Genomic DNA, 18,511 nt, shown 5'->3' with positions numbered 1-18,511 from the left:
AAGAGGTGCTTCGGCACACTGGCTGCTTCAACTGTGCATGATTATCAAGCAGTCATAAGACTGCATAGCATTTTAATTTCCTCTCTGGGGTTATTCTCATTCTCTCTCTGGGATCAAGATCAAGAAATAGTGAAAGTGGATGGCAAAGATCTAATTGAGAGTATTGATTTATTACTATCCTAGTCAGAGAACAAGATTTATATAAGAACATAAGATGAAAAAAACCAGATACAAACAAGATATCTTATGTCTACTGTATATAATACATGGAGATTTTTTTTTCATGTGAGGTTTGTATAGAATATTCCTGAATATTAAGTTAAATGAATATCTCTACAGCCTTAAAATTGTAGTGCAACAAAAATAAAATAATATAAAGTCAATACACTTACAGGTATGTGTCTTCTTTGTTACAGAAATACCTGCAAAGAGAAAACAGAGAAGACCATGAATACCAATATATTAAACAAACAATAAATACCAAGCTGAAAACATCATTTACACAGTGTTCTGGTTAAGTCTAACTGATAGGGTTGATAGCAATGAAGAAGATGACCCTGTGGTTCAACAGACTGACACTGTCCAAGGTCACTGAGGTAGCAGGCCCAAGGCAATTATGTGTGTAGACTGGTGTCTGACCTACAGCCATGCTACATCAACATCCACAACAAGGTAGTTGAAACTCTATCCACTGCAGGCAGTGGATGGAAATTCATTGTAAAACAAACAACATTTGGAATGCTAATGTGTTCAGCAGCCATACTGATTGGGCCTGAGTACATGACTAAGCCTGTGGCCCAGAGCGGGATGGAGGCACTTTGACCTTAATGTTAGTAAATTAATCCTTTATTTAAACACAGTCTCATTGAGATCGTACAAATGTACAAAAAATGCATATGAGAGCACAAGACAAAATAATAACATAACACAAATTAATATAGGCGGACACAATACTGATTAAGTCAGCATATATAGAAAATAATTACATGCAATATGTAAAAGATATATTCATGCTGTTTCAAACAATTGACATCAAATGGTAGTTCTGATGATAGATGAATATGAAGTTTCTTGTACATAGTTAAGCTTGTGCAGATCACAATACTTTCAATCAGGGCCTCATACATTGCAATTCCATTTTTCTATTAATGATGAAAACCACACCTTTTTATATAAGATACAATAGTGAATGAAAAAAATATCACCATAATGTGAAGTGCACTTTGATACACAGAATCATGAGGGTTTAGGGTGCCAGGACAGCACAGCTACTCAAAGACATATTGTAATTGTTGACAGCATGATGGTCATCAAAATAACAAAAGAGAAAGAGGCATGCTTTATTTTAATTTTTTTACTTTCAAAGTAGTTGGTCAGGTGCTCCTCTTGCTAAGTGTCTTGATAAACAAGCCTGCTGTGTGTGTGTGTGTGTGTTGTGTGTGTGTGTGTGTGTGTGTGTGTGTGTGTGTGTGTGTGTGTGTGTGTGTGTGTGTGTGTGTGTGTGTGTGTGTGTGTTTGTGTGTGTGTGTAGAGTTTGTAAAAATGATAACTGTGATTTATTAAAGAAGAAAAACAAGAGGACCCACAACAAATCCTTGGAGGACATCGACACTGACTTCAAGAGCATTTTATTTGGTACCTATACAAAACAATAGCTTGACTATAACTACTACAGTCAGTCATAAAACCAGTATATTAAAGGATCAATTACACTTTTAAAATACCATTTCCTAAAGGAAATGCCAATGTCCATGATTTCAAACGTTTTTTATGAGTCAATAAAAACTGCAGCACAGGGGTGGTGATAGTCTAGTGAAATGATAATGTCATGAAGTTGCTGAGATGAAACTGTATTTGTCTCCACAAAGGCCTGTGGTAGAGTCCACCAAGGATTTGACCAATTATCATTAAATCAAAGGGACGCTGGTCTCATTGAGCAACCTCAAATTTGAACTGACTAGTTGATTAATAACATTGCTCAGGCTTATACAGGTCTCTGAGAAACTGTCCAGACTGGTAGAAAAACATTTGATGAACTATTGGAGATACAAGCAGTAATGTCTGGAGCCTGCTTATCAAACAAGTGGCCAGTCTGACCGCTGTGAGTGAGACCTGGCTGAGCAGGAGCTGGGCTGACACTGCTCATGCTGCCCTTCCTCGCCCCTTTGGGTGTCAACTCATCGAATAAGCCAGTTTGGTCCTTGCTGTGACTCCGGCTGCTTCTCCTGTCTGCAGCATTGGTCTAATGCCCCAGGAGCCCGACGCGGACGAGCGCACAGCCAGCCGTGGTCCCCAGCGGCCCACTGGATGCTCATGCTGTGCGGGGCGAGAGCACACTAATAGATCCCACTTGTCATGCGGAAGCAATGGCTAATTTTTCTACAGCTTGCATTTGAAACTCGGGGGACAGCAAACTGACATGATTCAATAACTCTGTGAAAAAGGCGTCTGGCCGGAGATAACAATGTTTCAGACACGTTTGAGGGGAAACGAGTCAAAGAGCAATGAGGAGGAAAACAAATAAGCCCTTCAGCTTCCTATAGACGTATACACAGAAACACACAACTGATATCAACTCCACTGAGCAGAAAGAGGGAAAACAGTCACCTAGGGGCCAGCAGTCTGTGATGGAGCTCTAGCCTTGTTCCAGTGCTTGGGGCCAAAACCTTCTGTTCTGTCCAACTGTGACATTACGCGATGAGAAATAAACAGTAACCCGGTCTAAATTCTGGACTTCAATCAAATTCAGGATCAGTGTGGTCAAGATGCTGTAACACACAGGAACTGGTAGATAGGCAGCTTATTCCTGGCTAACAATATTATTCAATTTGATTAATCGATTAGGTGATAAACACTGAAGTCCATTTTCAAGCAAAAATGCCAAACGATTTATGGTTCCAGACCATCAAATGTAAGGATTTGCTGCTTTTCCTCTTTTTACAATGTAAATTGAATATCTTTGAATCTGAGACTTTTGGTCAAACAGAACAAGAAATGTGATGACATCACTGACATTTTTCACAACTTCCTGATATTTAGTAGCCTAAACAATTATTCAATCAACTGAATAATATATTAAAACAATGCATTTGTTGCATTTTAATTGTTACAGACACATAATGTACTATTTCTGTTTTGTTAATTCTACCTTGTTCTCACTTTGCAACTTTTGTTGCTATATAAATAAATCTGTACATACTAACAAAGACATTCTAAAATTGGAGTCTGAAGTTATACATGAAATGTGTGCATATGATTTAATCTGAATGTACTTTATGCCAAATGAAATACATGTTAAACAGTCAGCAAAAGTGACTTCCTCTGAAGAGTTAACAATTGAGCTACTGTAAAGATAGATATCTGTCTCACCAGAGATCTTAAAGTTATAAAGAACCATATGCTCAGTAAATATGTTTATGACAGAGGAAGTGAAAGGAACACGGGTCTCTGTTGGGCGTGTGAACGTTTATGTGTGTGCTATTGCCCAAGGTTAGCCACACAGACCACACTGATAGTGTGCACTGTTTCACTGGGGCCTTCACTGAGAATATCAAAAAGTAACAATCTATTTGGCAAAATAAAAGCAAATTCTCTAAACTTCAGCTTTTCATTTTGACATCAAATATGCAATAATGACATATAATTATAATTTTAAAATAACTGAATTTCCTAATGAATGCACTTCATAAATTATTTTTTATTATAGCCTCATTTTGATAATAAGTAAACTTTTATTGCCCTATTGTAGTGAACATATAAAATCTGAATGCTTCATAGAGTCAAGTCTATTTAAGAAAGGGAATTATTTACTGTAAGGGTACCCTGGGGAATTCAGTGCAAACAAACACAGTTTTGTTTACTGGACATTGAAAGTTTTTCACTACAAAGTATTGTGGGTACCACCAAGGCCTAAAAAAAACATGTAGATGCAAAAAAACATGCATTTACCACTACATGAAAAATTTGAGTTTGAAACCTGCATTGTTTAAATTATCCAGCAGTCATCTTCCTCTCTCTTGCTTGTCCACAGCTCAAGAAACCGTTACTCTACAGGGCCACTAGTGATCAAAAACTCCAGTGTATGTTTAAGTCCTTAAAACCAGATGCACAAGAAAAGATAGAAAACAATTTAAAAAAACTAACCATATGTGTACATCAGAAACACAGCCAGAGACTGCATTTGTGTATCTGTGTGTGCTGTAATAAAAGGCCTCCCTAACTTCTGTCTGTCTCCCACTCACCAAATCCCAAACACCTAATTATATGAAAACTATACTCATAACAAATACGTTCTTAGATGCACATTCTGTCTTTTACAGAACAAATTCATACGGCCTGTTGCTATGCAGGTTATAGAGGAAGCGGGGGTGTTTAGTGGGCCTGCTTCCTCCTCTATGTGTCATTCAGAGCCCTGTGATTGGAGGTGGCAAGGAGAAGGGGCCACAAAGCCAATGAATGAGTCAGTCGGTGAGAAAGAAGGAGTTAGCTCTGGGCACTGACATTGGCAATGCCTGCCAGCCCATGTCTTCTCCACTGGAAGGCAGGTTCAGAGGTCAGTCTGGAGGTGAATCTCTCCTTGGCTGACAAACAGGCTGGTATAAACATGCTTACAGCCTGAGGATTGCCCTTTTGTACACATCTACCTGGGCATTATTTATTTAAGTAATAATAAAAATTGAGGTTAAAATGCAAGCCTGTTGTCTATGCGAAGTTGCAGCTGAATTCAAATTTCTACATTACCATTTGTCACAGTGGAAGGAGGGACAGTTGTCACACTGTGGCCTTTGATCAGTCATATTTCCCCTCACATTGGTAAACAATTCAGCACGTTCTCATGAGACTTTGTCTATGCTATAGAGGAAGATAGGCACCGTGCAGGTGACTGGAGGTTAACCTCCACCACATCTATCTGCAGGGGGGCACACATCCTGTAAACATGCCACTTAGACAGGAGGAGAGTGAGTCTGGGGTTTGGCAGCCACACTGCTGCAGCCGGCTGTGAAGCACCGTGCCATCGCGGGCGACTCAAACTGACAGCGCTGTAATGAAGTCTGAGGCGCACGGCAGGCTGTACGTCATAATTTCAGGTTCCTTAAAGCCTGACAGGGAATGATTATCATGGATGGTTATTGTCACCCTGCTTCCCTGGGAGACGAGGCGTGCTCTGGGGTTGTTGCACCGTGACATTCAAAGTTACAGTCTCCTTCATATAATGGAGCTGTCCTCTCAGCGCGCTAATGGGAGCGATCCATTTAACCTGTGCCAGAAACACACAGACGAGGAAGTTCCTAATGCGAGGCCTCTCCCGTGGGGACGTCACACTCCCCCCCTGGCTGCTCCCTCCCTGCTGCTTGATTCATTGACTGGCGCTCCTCACTTATCCTCATTCACTGTTCAGTCTGGGGAGACAGGGAGGCTCGCTTTACTGCCGCCTGCTCCACATGCCACTGCTGCATGCCTGACGCACACAAGGACACAGCCTGCGAAACAGACCCAAGCTGTAAGAAGATCCAGTGAGGGACGAGCTAGACACCTATTGGAATTACGGGTCAATACCATAGGCCTTGGATATGCACACTTGCAGCACACACTGTCTCCAGTTAAAAAGGCCTCGAAGATATAACATCAGACAATAATGTGAGGGTTTGGTTATTGCCCGGTCTTAATGATGGTTGCTGTATGGGACTGTTAATTTTAGGCTACTCCTGAGGTTGCTGGTTAATGACGGTGCCTTAGCCATGGTCATCTTGAGAATGATAGATGTAGCTATATTCAGTAGTCCATCTTTTGACTGCTGCCGCCTGCCCGACTGACAAATTGCTGCTACATTCCTGAGAGAAAATAATTAGAAAAAATTAATGTGTCTCTTCTTTGCCATCACAAAGGACCAAAACAGCTCCAATTGTTTAGGAAACATGTTTTGCTGTGATTTATATCTATGGTGCTGTATATTTCAGAAATTTAACACAGTATGAATTCAGGCTTGAGGAACACTAGAATATTCAGTGATTGTTTACTTGTTTAAACAGTTGAGTGTTGTAGTGGGTCAGACAGAATAAGGAATAGCCAAAGTACAAAGATATGATACAAGGTTGCTCTTGCATAAAGGCTCACTCATCAAAAGTCTTATTATAAGATGGATGATTATGGACTCAAAATAGGGTCACAAGTATTGTAGCTGTGTATCACCTTATCTGAATGCGTCAAAACATCTATCTGTAAAAAGGTTTTGAACAAATGAATGTGTAAAAAATATCTGAATAAAAAGATTTAATGTTTGAATCCATAAGATCTGTAGCTGTGCATTACATGCTGTGCTCAAATGTGTGCGTGCATAAAGACATTTTGCACAAAGGTTTGCAGTCACACATCAAAGGTGTGCAGTTACAAAAAAGATTTGCAGTTACACATCTATCTGTGGGTGAAAAAAAAGCTAACACAGAACTTAATCGTATGTGTGAATGTAAAGTTTACAGCTACATATCAAATCAAACCTACAAAACAAGTACCTTGTTATAAAAATATATTATTTTAGATATGCCTTATTTGTAGGTTTAGGACATGCAGGGTTAGGGTTAGGGTTAGATGGATGATATTTTAAAAATAAAGTAACATTAGGAGCCACTGTTTAATTTGGCACCTATATTGTTTTTTAAATATGGAGTTAGGGTAAGGGTTAACAAGTGATCCATCACCAATTAGGTGAGTTCACGTTCACAAACAAGACTTATTTTAAATTGTTTATTTTTATAAGGGATTTCAGCATAAATGTTGTTAAATTAAGAGGCTCACAGGCTGTTCAGCTGGGTTGTGCTTCCCTCACCTCCAGAAGACCCACCCCCAGTGTTTCAGAGCATCCCCATTGGCTTTTCAGAAGGAAGCATCAAATGTGGGACTAAAGTACTCGTAGGTTTGATTTGTCCTCGTAGACTTGATATGTACCTGTAAACTTCACAGATACAACTAAGTTCTGTGTGAAATTTTTTCACCTACAAACAGCTAGAGGTTTAATTGCAAACCTTTTTTATTATTATTTTTTTTTACAAAGTTTTGATTGTATTTTAAGTCATTCGTTTAATTTATGCAAATCTTTTTCATTTGTTGACAAAATGTCATGCACAGCTACAGATTTCCTTACGGTTTTTAAAATGAGATCTATTTGTTCCATTTTTTACACATTGAAACATTTAAATTCAACAGATCAAAAAAGTTTCATACATTCAAAGTATTCACACGAAATGTTTCACACATTCAGTTACACAGCTACAATACTTATGACCCTATTTTGAGCCCATAGATAATCTGATTCAAGGACCTCTCTGCTGTTCTAACTTTGGCAGTCTTTGTGAAGGCCAAGTTTCATACACAAAGTCATTTAAACAATACTCCCTTTTGCAGTGACATACTTAGCCTTATTAGCTCTTATACTACTATAAACTATACATGCAAAAATGTAATGATTAAAAAAGCACAATGATTCTAATCAGCTGCCCCCTAATATACTAAAACACTTAATCCATGGAGAGGCCAACTCTCTGGGGAGGCTCAAGTGAAAAATGACTTCTCTGTCTCCAGGCGCTGTTATTTCTGGTCATTTCTAATTGGTTTTAACTAAAAGCAACCACTCTGAGACTCCACAGGTTACACCAATGCATCGCTATGGAATTGTCTGCAAATAGAAGATATACATCCAAATTAGTTTTAGAGGACACCACAATTGTCTTTCAGAAGACGAAAGGAGAACGTACAGAAAAAAAAAATAATACATGCCTTACTGGAAAAGGCAAGAAGTTGGGAGATCCCAAAGGGGGAAGCGATGTTATAAGGGTGACCCTGAGATCATAGTAGTCCTTGCTGACTTGAGGTACCATGTCACACTCACCTTTCCCCCTACAAATGACACCCAGACTCATGTTCAACGCCTTCCCCCAGTGCAGTTCTGCATTGCTGGGCCTGTGAATCTCCAGGTGAGTCCTCTGTGCTGTTTGGTGGCTCGTGAATTATGCATTGCAGCAGAGGAATTGTGTGGCCCAGGAGGGCCGAGAAACAGCAGGCATGGCTTGGAGGCAGATTGAAGACTCTGACGGAATTTTAATTGTACCTCAGGGAAAATTGTGATAAGTGCTATTGTTATTGGTAAGACACTGCTGCACAGGTTCACTTAAATATGAGAGCTTAAAAAAAATGACAAGATCCAAAAACACCCATTGTACAAAGTCCAAGGCTCTAACAAACCACCAAAAGCCCTATTGTTACAGGCTATTCTGAGGAGAAAGGTTTATATCATAGCTGTTGTACAAATATGTATCACTGTGTGCCCAGCGTTAATCTGAAACATGCTCAGAGAACCAGTGGAGGTTAGCAATTGTGAAAGAAAAAAAAGATTCAGGAAATGTGTATAAACTAAACAGGGGACTGCGTATTAAGAAAGCACAGAGCCATTCCATTCAGTTGTGCTTTGCCATTCAGTGCAGTACTGCAGGTGAAAAGCCGAAATGTCCAGGTTTTTACTGCTCTGATGTTGTTCACTCTGATCCTGGCTCTAACTGTACTATACCGTAATTCTCCTCTGAGTGCGAACTGGTCCCGGGGGGCCTGACGGATGCAGGAAGGCCCTGGGCGCTGGTCAAAGTGAGGCCAGGGGCACAGGCAGGCCTCTGTGTACTCTCTGCACTGGCGGTTCCCAGCCCAGCAGTAATCTCCCAGTGATCCAGCCTCAACCACACATGAAACCCAATAGTCTTTCAGCCCGCACCATAAATAAAGACAAACCACACTCTGCAGACCACCCTGGATCACTTTACTGTAACTGAACAGCAGTCTGTATAGGACACCAGTGGGTATGTTTATACACTTGTATATAAAGGCTTTAATTATTATATAATGTGAAATGTATATGTTATAAGAAGGGCATGGGGTTGCTCTGCATCTCCAGTAGACAAGAGAAACATTCCCTAGAGACACACTTGTGAATTTCTACTCACATTACAATTTATTACCTTAGCCCTACAAAAGTTGAAATCTAAAGGGGGAATACAATTACCTACAGCTCCCGAGGCATACACTCCAGTTATGAACTTCTTTCTTTTTTTATACAATAATGGGTTGTAAGACTTATACAATTGGCCAATAGAGATGTGCCCCCTTGGGCTAATCTGTTCAGGAGAACTTGCATATTCACAATTGGCTGTATACTGCAGTTAAATAAGGAGGATCTCAGATCGACAGTATGATCTACATTATTGTTTATCTCACTTGTTTTGTTTTTCTCTGAGTTCTGTTTCTTTGCATGGTTGAAAAGGATGATTCACAGGCGATCTACTTCAGGAAACCACAGTGGTAGACTGCTTCTGCCAAAGGTATGTCATTGTAACAGATGAAGTGTTGCACAAGATTTGTTTATTCAACTCCCCTGTCCGAGCTCAGTATGCATCATCTCAAGAAAAGCAGAAGTAAAAGATGGGATTAGGATAGGCAACTTGATGTGTACTCTGACAGTTAGTGGCAATCCGTTACCAGAGCCGTCCAAGTCTGTACAGATTTTACACACTAGACTACTTGTATAATCACCTCAAGGGGAAGAAGTCTAGTGTTTTGATGACAAACTAATGTTAGCTAATATCAGCTCTATAAGGGCTGACTCAGAAATATATTGGAACCCGTTCATTACCATCACTCATTCAGTCTCAATTCTCATCCAGTAAAGTACAGTACAGCAGGCACTTGTCTAATGAACAAGAGTCTGTGGGGAAGGATCACTTTATGTGAGTGTGTTGGAAGTCAAGGTCCCACAACAGTGGACTCGTGGCTCTGCTGATAAGGACTTGGCTGTAATTGCTCAAATGGGAGGGAACTGCAGCCCCATTAGGTCTGGTCTTAGCACTTGCCAATAAGCCAAACTGCCCCTCTGAAGCCTCCCATGTAATGAAAACTTCCTCTGAGATGAATTACATGTCTGTCAATCCACTAATTAATATCATGGACTTGTCTTTTTTGCTTCTTCACATTAACGAACTGAGTGAGCGAGGCAGGGATTGAGGTATTTTCTGAGCACTGGAAGACATAAAGGAAGGAAAAGCAGAGGCAAACTAGCGAGCGCACTGCTACTGTGATTTACTGCAGTCATGGTCGGCACTTAGTGCAGCATCTATTTTTCATGTATTTCATAATTAAAACCTGCAAGTTCTGTAAGCCTTACATGCTCCATGCAGATCAAAGGTAGTCCTATTAGCAGGGAGTTCATCAGTGGAGCCACTCTTCCATTTCCAGGCAATAGAGCCATGCTTAAAGCACAAATACCCTGTAATTATACACATGTGTGATAACGGGACAGCCATGGAGCTGGACTATGATTAATAGAACACAGATCACAGTTTCCTTCTCCTTTTTCAAAGCTAACACGACAGAGGACTTTACACATGAGGATAACCCATGCGTAGCAGATAAAGAGGTTGATGAAAGACTGAATACATATTTCACACATCGCCTCTTGTGGTGCAGGTGGAGTGTGCTTCAGTTTGTTGCTTTCTCCCTCCCTGCTGCATTCTCTATGTAAATGTAATCGGAGGATAACATGGGATAAAGCTCTGCAGAGCAGAAACATGATGCCTCCCTTCAGCGGGGATAGAGTGATACAAGCCTACCTCACATGGTGTAATCAACAGAGTGAGCTGTGTTGTGTTATTTATTTGTCCCATTGACTCCCAGGTAACTTTCCACCAACACTGTAACCAGACAGCTGATAAGCAGAGGAATCAAATCTGTTTTTCACTTTAAAATGAAGCTTTTGATAATAAAAGTAAACAGTGTTATGTCTGAAGGAAGGGTAATACCCCGTTTATTTTATTTTCCATGTCTTGGGGAATTGTAGTACTGGATAAATGCCTTGTAGAGGTGGAAGAAGCATTCAGACTCTTACCTAAGCACTAAGACGGTGTAGAAATACTCCATCACAAGTTAAAATGTTGCATTCAAAGTTGCACTTGCGGTAAATATTATCAGCTAAATGTATAAAAACTAAAATTACTCATTATGTAGACCAAATGATCCCTGTCAGTGTTGTATTATTATATTTAATATTATTAGTCCTGAAGCATGAACGCGTAAGCAGCATATTAATGTTGCAGCTAGTAGAGGTTGATGCTAATTAGCTAAAAGAAAAGGGGAGGATTTTATATACTGTTGGGTGGTTTCATTTATTGTGTAACAATGCATCATTTTATATGCTCACTACATGATTATAAATGCTTAATCTGCAAAGTATGACTGTAACTGTCAAATAAATGTAGTGGAGTTCAAAGTACAATATTTTCCTCTGAAACTGAAATACTTCAGTAAAGTAAAATTATCTCAAACCTGCAATAACTGTTTTTTGGCCCCTTGGGGGAGGCAGAGACAAATTGTGAACACAAGATTGACATAGTTTCCATTTTTATTTAATATCACAAATTTGTTGGCAAACAGTTGATTTTTTAACACATCCAACACACACACACACACACACACACACACACACACACACACACACACACACACACACACACACACACACACACACACACACACACACACACACACACACACACACACACACACACACACACACACACACACACACACAGGTGAATGTTAGTCCAAAACTCTAAACTCAGTTTTTGGTCTCTACCGACTCCTGAGGGAAACATTTGTCTCTTTAGTCGCTAAATGATCCACAGCTTGTCGCTAACTGTGTCTGTTTGTCATTTGGTGCTGTACAGGTAGTGTATAATGGGTTTTTACTGCTTTATTCCCAGAAAAGAGATGCCTGCTGTGGGCCAAAACAACACAATATCAGAGCTGTGATAATGAACCAAAACAGTAAAGTTGCAGCCAGACAGCTAAACAATGAGCTGACATTTGCTATAAAACTCCAAGGGAAGCTGAAGAATTGCTAAAAATTATGTTTAGGTTCGTCACTACGAGCTATGCCAAACTGTTGTTTGATATACAAATATTAATTATAACTGCTTTATTGACAGCACTGAAGTAAATGCACCTGAACAGAATTTTAACAATATGATCATGGTGCAATTTAAAATGTATCCACAGTTTATATCTAAAAATTCTGCTGACTGTATCTTGCTGCTACAAAGCTTCCTGCTGTCTATGGGGTTATTCTTATGCCATTGCATAACAATGTCAGAGGAAGATCTTGTGGTGAAGTCATATGAAAGAGGAACTATAATTAGCCATACTAGCATTTGCACACTCATAGGCATAACAGTCGAGTTGTTTATGCTTTCTTACTGAAAGCATAACAATCCTCCACTGTAGAACCAAGTTAACAGTAGGGAGTAAACCACTGAACTTCCTCCAGGCTCATGAGGTCAGTTACAGTTCACGGTCCAATTGCCCTACAATAACAACTGGACAAGGTAACAGGAAGGGCTGTTGGTTTATCGAGTAGAAGGATGAAAATCCTAATATACACTTTGAATGTTACACAATAAAAACAGGGCACTTGTCCAGAAGGCACATCCTACAGCCAGGCCAGGTTACAGAGAGGACAGACTGAGGGCAGAGATTTTGCACCTTACACAAGGGAAACATCCAATCAGCATCATCACAGTGATGGCCTATATCAAAGGCAGATCCACTTTCTAACCTACCCCATGGTGTTCAGCAAGGCTTTGTGGAATACTGCCCATTGTTTTTAAAAGTACATTACATTATTTTTTATGCAACTGTCAACACTGTGATGTAGACAGTCAGACACAAGAGCATACAGAAAAGGCCACTCACAAGTGGCCCAACACATTTAACAAACAACTGCAACATATGCACAACCCACTGACACTGTGCAATCTCAAAGTCAAGATCTATACTGAAGCCACAGCCATACATCCTCAGCAATATGAAAGCTTGCAGCCGTGGCCAGCAGTAATAATTAATAGCATAGTCTATAAGCATTCCATTAGGTGCAAGCAGCTGTCATAAACATCTTAATTAATTTACAAAGCAAGCAACTAGGGAATTATGGCGACGTAAAAATCTGCTTCCCTCTGCCGCTCCATAGCACTGGAACAGATCGGGCTTTTAAATTTTTAAACATGCCTTTCATGTTCTCTAGAGCACTAAAAAGCCTTTGAACAGTCAGCTTGTTAGGAGATGCACCTAGCAGCCCAATACCTACGGGTCGTCTTGCTATTCTTTTCATATGGTGACAAGAGGTTTTGGGCTTCTCTTTGCTGCTCCGGCTTGACTCAAGGAATCTCTCTCTTCCTGTTTGGCATCAGCCCTCCCTCCTATTTTCTTTGTCACAGTGACATAACGTGTTTTTATGTCAAATACTCCAGTGCTCTCTTCATCCATCTCAGTTTCTTTCTATAATTTTCTATGAACACAGAGGACAAAGATTTACAGTGAACTGTTTTCCTTCAGCTGCAGTTGAAGATGTTATTTGAAAAATGCAACAAGTCCTCAAAATTAAACATCCACATAGGTTGTTTGTACCATGCACTCCAGAAGGAGCCATGGGAGTGTTTTCTAATATGCTGCATCTATCGGAAGTAGTTGGCAGGACATTATTTGTCCATGCTATCCATACCTTCACAAATCACTGTAAAAAATTAATTATGTTTTATGATGTGACATCGCTGTGGTTAAGGTCTGTTTGGTTTAGGCAAAAGCACTTGGTTAGGATTAGAGAAGGACCTGGGATCATGGTTTCTATTTTTTTTTAATCAGTGATTTGTAATGGTTCCTAATCCCAACTGGGAAAAGTAGTGCAGACACGAAAGATATTTCCAATTGAAATAAAGGTACTTTATTACATTTGGACAGTGAGATTCAGTCTCTGCATTTAACCCATCCTAAGTAGTAGGAGCAGTGGGCAGTCATTATGCAGCGCCCAGGGACCAACTCCAGTTCTATGTCCGTACCTTGGTCACAGGCACTAACAGGAGAATTAACCTAACATACGTGTTTTTGACAATGGGAGGAAACCGGAGCAAACCCATGCAAGAACGGAAAGAACATGCAAACCCCACAAAGAAAGGCCCTGCCCGAGCCAGGTAGCAAACCCAAGACCTTCTTGCTGTGAGCAGACAATGCTAACCACCGAGCCACCGTACCGCCCGAAATACATTCGTTTGATAGTTGTGCTGAGTGTTAGGAAAAATGGAAAATTTGAGTCCTTGTGCATGTTTCTATAGATTACATTTTGTGATTATTTCACTAACTGCCATGAGACCCTATGGTATTTAAACATCCGAAATGCGTCACTTCTCTGGGTCATAATTATTACGGCTGCTAAATGGCGTCTGTCACTCAAATGTAACTACAGGTCGTTTTTGGTGAATTAATTTATGACCCAGAGTGTAATTTTTCTTGGAAGGACATGCTCGCAAAATGACAGTTTAGCAGCAGAATGATTTCAGACCCCAAAACAAAAACTACCGGTGTGTGTCTTATGTAAGAGGGGCATCCTCTTGAGGATACTGGATGGTGCAGCTGAGGGACAGTGGCAAGAAAACAAGGATGTCACTCTTGCACTGCACTGTAATCTGGACCGTACAGTGCCAAAGCAAGGGTCACGGTGTTGTGGTAAAAAAAACTCTCTTCTTTACCTGCTCTCACTCAGAGAGGGCAAGATTAGACTGGCCACTCCATTATAGGAGAAAGGCTTAAGAGCATTTCCACTTTCAGAGCTAGGATATCAGCAGCTTCTGACACTAAGCAGGGCTGACCCATCATTTTGGAGGGGGCCGGGTGGAGGCTATCAGCTGTCTACCCAGCAATACAGTTTGGGAGAATCTGGGCTTTTTCCATGACCACTATAGAGGAAACATTTTTCAAAGAAATACACAGCAGTTGGAGCACAACAGTACATGTATGATTAACATATTAAGAAACAGGGCCTACACCTCCTCATGTCATTAATATATATATTCACTATCTGCAATTATGAGTCAATTTAACTATGCAGAACATCTACAGTATGCCATTTAGAAAGCGAACATTGAATTTTAATGTGCCCATTACTCTCTGATGATAGCTGGGCATCACATATCCCTTTTTTCTCACTCCCATTCTAACCTGTCTCTCCCTCCCCATCTCTCTCCATTTCAGCCCATGCCATATTTGCTTAACCCAGCCACTGTGACAGCACTCAATGCTAAGGCACTCCCAAGGCAGATGATCAAAGTCAGCAGTCAATTCAAATTACAATGCATTGATTTGATGTTTCCTAACCTCCCAGGCCTTTCTCTAATGCTGCCAAGGACCTTCAGGATATTTCACAGCGTACCTCCTTTCCCAGCTTTTCTCTGTCTCCCTTTCCCTCTCTTTCTCTGCCTCTCTCTTTCTCTCACTGTGTGTGTGTGTGTGTGTGTGTGTGTGTGTGTGTGTGTGTGTGTGTGTGTGTGTGTGTGTGTGTGTGTGTGTGCGTGCGTGTGTGTGTGTGTGTGTGTGTGTGTGTGTGTGTGTGTGTGTGTGTGTGTGTGTGTGTGTGTGTATACAGTGTCTGAAAATATGGTTGACATAGATGTTTCTCTGGTTATGTTTGCATATGATGAGGACCATGAGTCTTTATTCTGCCTAGTTTAAAAAACGCACACGGTTTAAAATTACAGACACAACTGAAAGCCCAGCAGTAACTCATATGAGGACGACCACTTCCTAACCACCCTCCTTTCACTATGTAATTATTACACTTCATTCACCTGCTGTTTCAAATATTGTTTTAGAGTAAATCACCCCCTTGTTCTCATATACCACACTTCGTTTGCTTCTCATCTCTTATTCATTTGCAACTCTTTATTGAGTTGGCTTCTATGCTTTAGTGCCTGCCATTTCCCTCTGAGGGGGGCTGTTCGGAGCACTTCCATGTTTTATTCAATTATGAAAACCTAATATGGTGGGAAGGTGTGCATGGTGCACACTCATAACCATGCATAATTTCAAACATATATATTCTGCCTCTCTGTTGTTAGGTAGCATGCAGCCTAAACAGATGCATGCTCTTTTTGTTTCTGGCCTTCACCCTGTCTGCCGGGTTAATAAGGGGCACAGACAGAAAGGGAGACACATGGAGTTACCATATCCATGTTTAACAACTGAACCTATTGCATCTGTCTTGCTTTTGGAGGGAAGAGAGTTACTTTGCTGTTTTTCACTCAGAGGTTGTCAAAATGCATAAGCATCATGGACAAAGCACAGTGACACACTGACCTACAAGCACAAAGGAGAACTTTGTCTGCCTTGATAAACACAAACACATGCAGAAACAGCGAGAGGGGAGAGAGAAAGAGAGAGAGTGGGAGAGTGAGAAAGAGAAATAGGAAAAGGAAGAAAGAGAAATAAGGACTATTGATTTATGTAAGCGAGGCATTCCTTAAACAGCATTAGTCATCATGGTTGTGTGCTGCAAGCTGGCTCTTTAATTATTCCTCAGAAGCCAGACAAACTCAGCGTGGCGTGAAGAGCGCCTATTGATTTCTGCCTGGCAGATGGGACATACTTACTTATAGCAATTCACAGACTGTGGAAGATCAGAAAGACAGAGATGGTACTTACCTCCCATTCACTATACAGACCAACAACAGAGGAACTGTTACAACTGGCTATTAGGTGAGACTAAAGAGCTAAGGGAACCTGTTGCTTCATGGCCACTGTGTCCTACAGGTTAGTGGCACTTGTTGTGGCACAGCGAGAAGTTACGCCCACAGAGCAAGAGGAGTTACATGTCATTCAGCTAAAGGTAAAGAGTGGGCTGAATGTGAAAACGATGATGGAATAGATGTGTTAATTACTGTGGCCTGTAATTTGTTTTCTGTTTAGGAATAGCAGGGCTACAATTAATGATTGTATTCAATGACAATGAAAAATGCTCAAGATGATGATGATAGCTTGTTTTGTCCAACAAATAGTCCAATTCAAAAGATACTCAATTCACAAAGATACTTAAAAGATCAAAGTAGCAAATCTTCACATTCATATTGAATGTTGGAAGCTGTTTTGATATTTTTACTTAATAAATTATTAATCAGTTACAAAAATTGTAATGTCTGTCATAATCAACTAGTTGTTTTAGCAATATTGCACAGTGTGAGTTTCTGTTTAGCTACATGTCTCTCTATATCTGTGTGTGTGTGTGTGTGTGTGTGTGTGTGTGTGTGTGTGTGTGTGTGTGTGTGTGTTTGTGCGTGCGTACATGCGTGCATGCGTGCGTGCGTGCGTGCGTGCGTGAAAAAAAGTGAGATTGAAAATGGGTTGACTTTAGAAACAAAAGACTAGCTTTCAAGAAGGACAAATATCTAACACTATGGTTAGTGTAGGGTGCTTTATATACTTATACACTAAATCTGCAATAAGATATTAAATTGTGCCACTTAAATATCAAATAGTCAACAAAAATACCAAATACCAAACTTGCATAGAAGGCTTTAGAGTAAAAATCTGTCTTGCTAGGATGTACCTTCTGGATCTGACTGCTCATCTTGTGTGAGGTCTGCGTTTTAAAGTGCCACTCTATTGTTATTTTATGAGAAGGGCTGAGCACAGAGCTGGGGGTTCATCTGAGCTCTGGAGAGAGAATTCCCCTGCATGGCTTCACAATACACAGACAGTACATTTAGGGATGTCAGCCCCTAGTTAGAGAAGAGTCCGTGTGGTGAACCCACTAACCCCATGTCTTCACCATGTCTAGCCAGACTGCTCTGGAAACCCCAGTTAAAAATGCATTTGGTGTAGTTGATGCGACGGGCAGACTGTGCTGTACTAGGCATGCCAGGCGAGCTAGTAAGCTTGCATGCTGCTCACAACCCTGGTTAGTGAAATGCCACAACTCTGTGCCTCATCACTGCTGCTTCCCCTGCACTTACATAATTTACACAAGGGGGGGGTGTTGGGAGAGGCGCCCAGCTATGGAGAGCTCATGTCCAATTGCATTTGGCCATGCGGAGAGACAAATACGGCAGTATGAGGGGAACTCATGCCACAGCGGGCTTTGATGACTACGTGCTGAGACGCCCCTACGACATGCTGATAGACAGTAAAAAGACCCCACCCCTCCTTTGCATTTACGACGCCAAGTGGAATGTAGACGCAACAGGAACAAGGCAGAGAGTCTGAGCACATTAGAGGTGCACTGATCCAAGACCATGGCATGGTTATTTATTAATCAGCTGAGCTTAGCTAACTGCCTGCTCAGATGAACAGCACAAGCTTGTGGTACACTGCAGCATCCGCCCCAAGACAGCAACTTAAACTACATGATGCGTTAACTTCAGATAAAGCTGTTTTATAGTGTAATTTTATTGTTCCTTATATTTTCAAATTGCCTGTGTCACTTTTTCACTAATGCTCACAGAGGGTGTGAAAGTAATACAACCCAACAGCGAACAAACAATCTAAAGCTTAGTACTGTAGATCAGTTTGTGCTGATTTGGCTGCAAAACAAAACATTACTATGTGATCCAAAGTAAATACTGTCAGAGTATACAGCAAACAAAGAATGTTTGCCCATTTGCAC

At 40.7% G+C, this 18,511-nt stretch overlaps 1 protein-coding gene across 2 annotated transcripts in view; it reads right to left on the bottom strand.

Annotated features, from left to right (window-relative positions):
* roraa (RAR-related orphan receptor A, paralog a) overlaps nucleotides 1–18,511 on the bottom strand; it is a 188,898-nt gene that overhangs the window by 61,509 nt on the left and 108,878 nt on the right. For both annotated transcript variants that reach the window (XM_062420162.1, XM_062420163.1), the window contains exon 2: nucleotides 393–422. In XM_062420162.1, the coding sequence (XP_062276146.1) occupies nucleotides 393–422 (30 nt within the window). The remainder of the gene's footprint in view (nucleotides 1–392; nucleotides 423–18,511) is intronic.

Source organism: Scomber scombrus, chromosome 6 (genome assembly GCF_963691925.1).
Source record: "Scomber scombrus chromosome 6, fScoSco1.1, whole genome shotgun sequence".
NCBI lineage: Eukaryota > Metazoa > Chordata > Actinopteri > Scombriformes > Scombridae > Scomber > Scomber scombrus.
Note: the sequence above shows the minus strand (reverse complement) of the source record. Positions and strands in the feature narration are given on the sequence as shown.